Source organism: Nematolebias whitei, chromosome 5 (assembly GCF_014905685.2).
Source record: "Nematolebias whitei isolate Nwh7 chromosome 5, NemWhi1, whole genome shotgun sequence".
NCBI lineage: Eukaryota > Metazoa > Chordata > Actinopteri > Cyprinodontiformes > Rivulidae > Nematolebias > Nematolebias whitei.
The window spans coordinates 54,251,407-54,260,709 of NC_056502.1; the positions used below are offsets into that span (position 1 = coordinate 54,251,407).

General features: G+C 42.9%; 1 protein-coding gene across 1 annotated transcript in view; it reads left to right on the forward strand.

Annotated features, from left to right (window-relative positions):
• The window catches only part of ppox (protoporphyrinogen oxidase), a gene marked incomplete at its 3' end in the record, with an annotated part of 47,785 nt that extends 41,370 nt beyond the window's left edge, over positions 1-6,415 (forward strand). Inside the window, 3 exon segments of the mRNA XM_037677350.1 lie at positions 4,408-4,601; positions 6,010-6,070; positions 6,297-6,415. Coding sequence (XP_037533278.1) covers positions 4,408-4,601; positions 6,010-6,070; positions 6,297-6,415 — 374 coding nt within the window.
• Positions 6,416-9,303: the final 2,888 nt, after the last annotated feature.

Here is a 9,303-nt window from a genome sequence, read left to right on the forward strand (position 1 = left end):
GATTCTTCTTTACCTGGGTCGAAAACGACTTCCCGGCCAGTGTCACGGTGAGAAGTTCTTTCATATCATTTTGTGTGTTAAGAGTGTACGAGTGTACATGTTTTTGCTTGGCTGTTTTCTGTGGCAGGTTAATAAATGACACTTATTATTCCTAGCAGTAACAGCCTCTGTGTTTTATTTTTCCCTCGTCTGAATATCTTGTGCCGATCGTTCACGAACCCTTTTGATAAAGAATTTCATAATACAGTGGGGTGTCGGGTTCCGCCCTCACCGGAGTCCTGGGAGGTGAGGCCACGGGACCCGCCCTCGCAGAGGCATCGGGACTGGTTTCCGTTAGCTCAGTCTCGCTGGACCGAGCAGGAGCGACCCGGAGCGACGGAGAAGCGTCGGACTCTGCCCTCACCGGAACCCTGGGAGGTGAGGCGACAGAATCCGTCTCCACTGCAGCACCAGGAATGTCTTCTGGAAGCTCGGCTCTACCGAGCCGGGTCGGCAACGTGGAAGGTGCCGGAACGAGCTCCATGGACCGCTTCCGGTTTCGGTTTCTGCCACTCTGGCGGCGGCGAGAAGGCTGAGGGGCAAGAATGGAGCAGAACTCGTCCTCCGGCTCTGCATCTTCTCCCGACGTCCACCCCGAATAGCCGAACGGAGCTGAGGATGAGGAGGAACTGTAATCATGGTTCACGCAGTCTCCCCGTAGCCAGGACCTTCTCTTTTCTTCGAGGACCAGGAGGGGAGAAGGGAGGATTTTCACCTCCTGGCAGTCACTTCTTTGTGCCGGCACGGGTTGGATCTGGAAACCGCCACACCGGAACACAATCTCCTCCATCTGCGTGGGCTCAAGAGAACAGGTAAGCGAGGTCGAGGAATTCTGTCTGCTGGGTTCTGATTTTGGTTGGTGCATACTGTCAGGATTTTCAGGTTGAGCTGAACAAGAACGAACCCATGTGCAGACAGGACGCAGAGGCCAGGACGTAAAATAATAATCATTTTAATAATCAAAAATAAATAGCTGATGTGGCAGCAAAACTCACAGACAGGATCAGGTCAGAGTTATACATGGAACACAGGAGACAAACCAGGGGCTGTACCAGACGATGCACCGACAATGACCGAAACGCAGACCAGAGCTTATATACACACAGACTAGATGAGACAAATCACAAACACCTGGAGGACACGTGGATGGAGCTGATCGGGGTAATTAATGAGAAACACTAGGAAGTACAGACACAGCAAGACTGACAGAGGGATACCATCCTTACAGTTTCAAGAGTTGACACAGTTGTTCTGTGGAAAGCGTGCTCCTGCTGCTCAGAGTGGTGTCTGGTTTTAATGTTAAACTGACCACCTCTACTGCATCATCAACAGGAATGCACGTAAAGAGTGATGTGACATCAAAAGAGACCATTGTTTCATCAGTCTCCATGATGACATCCCTCACCTTATCCACAAAGTCCATGGTGTTCTGTATGTGGTGTTCTGAGCTGCCAACTAAAGGGATGAGTACAGATGCCAGATATTTGGAAACATTGTAAGTGACAGAGTTAATCATGCTAACAATTGATCTTAAAGGTACACCTTGTTTGTGGATTTTAGGTAAACCATACAGACTAGGTGTGGCCTCCCTTGGGTACAATCTGTGGTACAGAAAACGGTCAATAGCCTTGTCCTGCTCCAAATTTTTCAGGCAATCTATTAACTTCTTCTTGTAACCACTTCCTGGATCTCTTTTCAGAGGTTCATAAGTGGTTACTAATGAATAAAAAAGGATAGACTAAGAGAGTATTATCCTGTTTCCAGCCTTCTTGAAAAGTTATCACATAAATTGTGTGCTGTCAAGGTCGATTGTAACAGTTTAGTTAGAAATCTGGTTGGCTCATGTGACAGTCTTAGGGGTTTTTGGGGATCTGATATGCTTTGAGGCTCCAAATGCATAACAGTCCATTCCAAGAAGAGGAGGCTGCTCTTTAGTGGACCACCAATGCTCCAGGGCTCAAGATCCCTTAACTCAGCTCATTGGAGCCAGGAGAGCATCACCTTAGTGGACTCCCCGTACCCTGAACGTCCCATCTTACCAATAGGATACTTCCTGGAACCAGGCATAGACTCTTTATTACTGATCTTATTGAATAATTGAATGTAACCATTTATAGTGTATTGATAACACTGTACCCCTGCAAATCATTAATTAAAGCAAAGCATGAAATGTGAAACTCTGGACTATCATTTCTACACTTCGTAGTCATGGATTTGGAAAGCTTGGTTCAATTCTAACAGAAAGAGAAGGGTTTTAAAGGTTTCTCAGCTTTGATTAAACAACATCCTGAAATCTTATGCCTAGATTCTAAAAAAATACCTGATCGGTAACAATTGCATTTCTACAACCGAGGATGAGCAGCCGTTGAATATGAGTTTTCCCTGTGAATGACGATCTACTTCCAGCTGCTAAGTTGGGCGAGTCACTGGGTGAAATAAGGGTGTGACTCATAGATAGAGGTCGTTAACAATCTGGGTGAGTCATCTTCAACACAGCCTTAAGTAGAACTAACCTAAGGTCACTCTGGGTAACACCCAAGTGCTAGACTTAGTTCTTTATACCCCTTAAAGGAGAGGCTGCAGTGGGGTTTAGCCATAATCCTAGTGGTGATCCCTCTGGGTAGATTGAGACCTCCAAAAATCTAAATAATCCCAACAGATTCTGGAAAACCATCAAATCTCTCTCAGGCACCCCCCAATCATCTGACCTCCCATCACAACTTCTCATTAACTCTGTTCCTGTGTCAAATAAGCACAAGATCCTGAACTGTTTCAACAAACATTTTGTTGCTTCTAGTTCTTTATTTGACACAGTTACTAATGGAAAATCAGCCACTTCCCTTAATAACCAAACTTCTACAAATCAAATCCCTCCTACAAGTCAATCCTCAGTTAATCACACATTCTCTTTTTCTCCGTTCTCAGTTAGTGAGGTAAATAAACTGTTAAAAGATCTTGATCCTAAAAAATCTGCAGGTCCAGATGAACTTCCAACTTATTTCTTAAGGCTGGCTGCTCATATCCTCACAGTTAAGAATTATTCTGAATCTTTAATCTTTCCATAAGCCAAAACTCCATTCCAGATGCTTGGAAAACAGCCTTTGTTCTTCCTTTGCTGAGGGGAGGTGACCCCACCTCACTGAACAACTATTGACCAATCTCTAAACTCTGCATTTTAGCCAAGGTTCTAGAAAAACTGATAAACTCTCAAATCCAAAATTGCCTGTACTCATTTAACATCTTACCTCTCCATCAATCTGTTTTCAGGAAACAACACAGCATGACTGCTTCACTGAAGGTTCTTAATGACGTTGAAGCACTGGATGCTAAGGATTATTGTGCTGCACTTTTCTTAGACCTGTCTAAAGATTTTGATACTGTGGATCATAACATCTTGTGTCATAAGATCTCGGAAATTGGTTTCTCAGAACACACCATTGGTTGGTTCTCTAACTATCTTTCAGACCGGAGGCAATGTGTTCAACATAATGGTACTTCCTCCAGTTATTTAACAGTCAACAATGGTGTACCTCAAGGCTCAGTCTTAGGACCCACCCTCTTTACAATCTACATAGGTAATGTAGGTGGGCCGTGATGTTACCATGGTGACATATTTTGCTAACAAAGACAACTAAATTCTTCATAGAAAATTAATGAGAACACTCCTCACATTAACTGCTGCTGTCAAGTCACATGACAGAGTGAACAAACAGGTTCCTGATGAAAACAGAAACTAACTGTTGGATTTGTTTGAAACTCACAGAAAGTAATCATTAGATCAATGTCTAGAACTGATTAAGTTTTGGAGCCATTTTGATCCAAGATGGCTGCCACTGCTATCTCAACAAACACAAAAATGACTGTAACTCAGCCATTTTTAGAGCTATTCAGCTGAAATTATGTATAGTAGTAGCTGAGAGTGAACACAAACACCTTTTACTATCAAATCAAGATTTTCAATCAGCCACAGCCTGGCAGTCCCCATCAAAGTTTCTCCAGGAACTTTCTAGTTGCACTTTGTAATTGGCACAACAGAGCTAGCTGACACATATTTGCATGCTCTACTTCAGCCCATCTGTGTTCTGCTCCATGTCTCTTTTGGTTCTACACTGCCTGCTTCATTTCTGAAAACCCACGACTATGGGAAGTGGCTGGCTTTATCTGTGATTTATGAAAGGCAATAGAAAGAAGAAAAGTGGGCTGGTCTGTGTGGCCATTTTGCGGAACTGTTTTATGAAAGAACCATCTGATACTCTGAAAATCTGTTTTCTATGTTAAGATGTTGAGTTACAGAAAGAGTGATCCTTAAATTTAATGTGATCTGTATGCTAGTTTTTCAAAGTGAGTTATATGCTTAATAACCCACAGGTCCAACTCCTACAGTTTCTCCTGGACCTTTGGCTCAGAGGTCTATGGAAGAGTCCTGGGCCCAGTGGTCTCTGAGGAGGGGAATGGAGTCTCTACCAGAATCTATTTCTGTGTACCTGCAGCAGAGCGGGAAAGTGCAACTTCACAGAGAGGCAGCCGTCAAACAGATTAAGCCCTCATCATCTGGTTGGAAGGTTGGTGAGAACCCCAGGCAGAATCTTGTCTTATTGTGGCAATACAGATTTAAGACCACAGTTTATCTGATTAAACAAGATTTTTAATCTCCCTGCAATTTTAACAGAAATTAAATATTTAGATAAAGTTATAACATGTTTGTGAACATTTTTATATCTGAAATGAAAAATGGGAAAACAAAAGCATCAGGGGCTTTGTAATGATACTTCAAATTAAACTTTACTTTAGCTATTGGTTGAAGTAAAAAAAGGTCACCTCTCATCCAGTGACTGCTGAAGATGGACATCTGCAAAGCCAATGGATGGTTAATAGGTTAAATAGATGGATTGATTAATAAGATGAATTGATGGGGAGACGAGACAAACTGATAGGAAGACCAGATGAGATCAAATAGACTGTTGAATTGGTCTTATCTGCAGTAATGATGGCCTTGCTTTGGACTATTGTGTATAAAGAGCTGAGTATAGAAGCAACAGTCTTGATTTTCTGTGTTGTCTACATTCTGACCCTTAGTTGTGGTCATTAGGTACGAGTCATGGACAAAAATGGATATCCTAGATTCCAAAGGCTGAAATTATGTGTAAGGTGACCGGGCTCATGGTCAGGATTTCCATCACCTAGGGGGAGTTTGGAGAAAAGCAGCTGCTCCTCCTAATCAAAAAGTGTCAGTAGAGATGGTTCAGACATGATTTAGGAAGTCTCCCCTTAAGCCTCCGTTCAAAGGTTTTCTGGGTACAGCCCACCAAGAGAAGACTCTGGAGCAAACCCAGGACTTGCTGAAGGGATTATATATTCTCTGTATTCAGGAAATGCCCCAGGAGGAGCTGGAGAGTGTCATTAGGGAGAGGGATGCCTAGGTTTCCCTCCTGGACCTGTTGTCTCTGGGACCTGACTATAAGTGGAATCCAGTGCATGGATAATTAATCACAAAAGCATAATATTGATTGACATATCACTTTTAATCTGTTGTCATAGATGGAGTGATTATTGTAAATGGCGTAATGTCCTATTACTACATCTTGTAAAAGGTGTAGTGCCATTATTGTGCATTACAACAACAATAATAATAATTTTAAAAAATCTGAAAATAAAAAAATCTGATTAGCTTAACACTGACTGTTAATTATTTTCAAAACTGAAAATTTCTAAATTGTTTAAAGGAAAAATGTATTTATGCTGTCAGGCTTTTTTAAAATAATGTAGCATTCATTGTGTATGTTCAACTATCTTGGTCTGTTGACCTTTAAAATCTGTTTTGTTATTTAATATTTATAAAAAGACAAAGAAATAAAATGTGCTTGAGTAGCCCTGACAGGTTGAATTGACTATTTTAATAAAAAAATTGTGTTGTAATGATCGACAAGGCAAGAAAACTTGGGCTTTAATGTAGTTTTTGCTTGTGTTTAGGTCCATTTAGAGGATGGATTAGTATTTGCTGACCACATTATTTCTGCACTACCAGCTAAAGGCAAGTATAATGATTATTTTACACGTATATCTTCAAATCTGCAAAGTATTTTTCTATAATAAAAGTTTAATTTCAACACGAATATTATACAATTAAATTTAGTCAATGTTTTATCAAAATCTTAACATGTATGTTGTACATTTTTGTACAAAAAGTGTGTAGACTAGAATCCAGAAGGAAAATCTTAAAAGGTTCATATTCAGTGATCTGTTTACTGTCTTCTCAGCCCTTTCCAGTGTTCTTCCCATCTCATGTCAAACCTTAATCCAGCTGCTGCAGGACATTTCTGCAGTAACAGTTGCTGTAGTGAATCTGGAATATGATGGTTCCATCCTTCCTGTAAAGGTAAGACTTACCAATGGGCACACACAAAGTACTTTTTAGTCAAGAATCTAAATTCACATATTTCTCAAGTACAGTCTTTCTGTGTGATATACAGTACCTTGAACATGTTCATTACTCTTGCTATTTTTTTGTCTTAAGTCTTATAACAGTTTGTGATTTTATTTGATTATAAAACATTTACAAGCATTTTACAAAATATACTTGAGAAAAATGAAGTCCAATTTGAGAAATTGCATTTCCTGCATAAATTCAGTTCAGATTCAGATTCAGTTTATTATTGCCATTGTCAATGAACAGGATTCACAGACTAGGAACTTGCTTCGGTATAAAGGTGCAAATAAAATATAAAAGATGAAAGAAAACATGTACACCAATATAACACAATCAATACTCAGAAAAAACGTGCAATTGGAGTAGTGCAGTTAAAATACAGTGATAAAGTGACCAAGGCAGAGTTATAAAGTAACGTGATTATGAGTGTTCAAGAGTCCGATGGCAGAGGGGAAGAAACTGTTCTTATGGTGGGAGGTTCTGGTCCAAATGGACCGAAGCCTCCTGCCCGAGGGGAGTGGTTCGAATAGTCCATATACAGGGTGAGAAGAGTCAGCTGTAATCCGACCTGCTTGCCCCACAGTCCTGGAAACATACAGGTCATGGATAGATGGGAGGCTACAGCCGATTACCTCCTCCGCAGAGCGCATAATGTGCTGCAGTCTGTGTCTGTCCCTGGCAGTGGCCCCGGCGTACCACACCGTTATGGAAGAGTAAAGGATGGACTCTATGATGGCCGTGTAGAACTTCACCATCAGCTTGGCCGGCAGCTTGGCTTTCCTCCGCTGTTGCAGGAAGTACATCCTCTGCTGAGCCTTCTTGATGAGGGAGCTGATGTTTAGCTCCCACTTGAGGTCCTGGCTGATGGTGGTGCCGAGAAACCGATAACAGTCCACAGTGATGATGGGGATATCATGGGGGGGGGGGGGGGGGGACTGTGGCTTTCCTGAAATCCACAATCATCTCCACTGTCTTCTGGACATTAATCTCCAGGTTGTTGTCGCTGCACCAGGTCACCAGCTGGTCCACCTCCCTCCTGTAGGCAGACTCATCACCATCTGAGATGAGCCTGATGAGGGTGGTGTCGTCCGCAAATTTAATAAGCTTTACGCATGGCCGGAGGTGCAGCAGTAGGTGTACAGGGAGAAGAGCAGAGGGGAAAGTGCACAGCCCAGTGGAGATCCTGTGCTTAAAGTCTGAGTGTCCGAGACAAATTTTCCCAGCTGCACCCGCTGACCCCGGTCTGTTAGGAATCTGTGATCCACCTGCAGGTGGAGTCAGGTACATGGAGCAGGGAGAGCTTGTCTTAGAGCAAAACAGGAAGCATGGTGTTAAATGCAGAACTGAAGTCCACAAACAGAATCCTAGCATAGGTTCCTGGAGAGTCCAGATGCTGCATGGTGAAGTGGAGGGCCAGGTTTATGGCATCATCTACAGACCTGTTGTTGGCTCTGTAGGCAAACTGCAGAGGGTCGAGAAGGGACTATTGGGATTATTGAGCATGGACTTTTTTGGTTTTGAACCAGTTTGACATGACTGTTGACCAGGAAGAGGGCCGGCTCCAGAGTAGGGGGTGTGCCAAAGAGACCATCTTAGCACCAACATAACTGGTTTGTTCCACTTTGGAATAAGCTGTTGGGGGAAGAATCAGTTTTGTTGTGTCCTGATGCATGCTCAATAATCCAGGTAGAAAAATCCAAAAAAGTTCAATCTGGTCCTCTGGACATTCAAAAAAACAAAAAACAAAACAAAGCAAAAAAATATAGAAACGTTTCGTCTCTCATCCAAGAGACTTCCTCAGTCTGAGGTGCTGTTTTCAGCTCAGTCTCTTAAATAGCACCTTCTCAGAGTGGATCAACCAGTTTGCTGCTGACAACCAAAACCAGCTGATCACATGCTCAAGAAGGACCATCAGCCTAACAATGGATCATTAGCACACTGATGGCTGTTTACTGTTCACAGAGGGCTGAGTGATACTAGCAATCACAGCATTGTAAGAGGGGGACAGTTGAACCCGGAGGCCTCCACCCCTGTTTAACGATGGACGATTTCTTTTCACAAAGATGGCCTCCTTTACTCCTCTCTCAAACCATCGTTCCTCTCTGTCCAGGATGTGAACATCTTCATCCTTGAAAGAGTGACCGCTGGCCTGGAGATGAGTGTAGACAGCAGAATCCTGGCCTGATGATGTTGATCTTCTGTGCTGGGCCATCCTTTTGGCCAGTGGCTGTTTAGTTTCCCCGATGTAAGACTGATCACAGCCCTCCTGACACTGAACAGCATACACAACATTGCTCTGTTTGTGCCGGGGGACTGGATCTTTGGGATGAACCAGTCTTTGCCGTAATGTATTTTGGGGTTTAAAAGCCACTGGGATGTTATGTTTAGAAAATAAACGTCTCAGTTTCTCTGATACCCCCTCAACATACGGAATGACCACTGGTCTGGGTCTGGGTTCCTCCTTTTCACCTGATGGCTGACTGGAGTCCTGTTTGGGTTTCTTCTCTGCTTTCAGGAAGGCCCAGTTAGGATATCCACATTGCTCTAGAGCCTGTCTTGTGTAGGATTTCTCCTTCTGCCTGGCTCCTGAGCTAGTGGGGACACTGTCTGCTCTGTGATACAGAGTCCTGATGACTCCTAACTTGTGCTCCAAAGGGTGATGGGAGTCAAACTGCAAATACTGGTCTGTGTGGGTGGGTTTGCGGTACACCTCGGTTTGCAAATGTCCTCTATCAGAGACTGAGACCTCACAGTCCAAGAAAGCCAACCTGCCATTTTTTACATCTTCTCGTGTGAACTTGATGTATTTATCCACAGAGTTGATGTGGTCAGTAAAA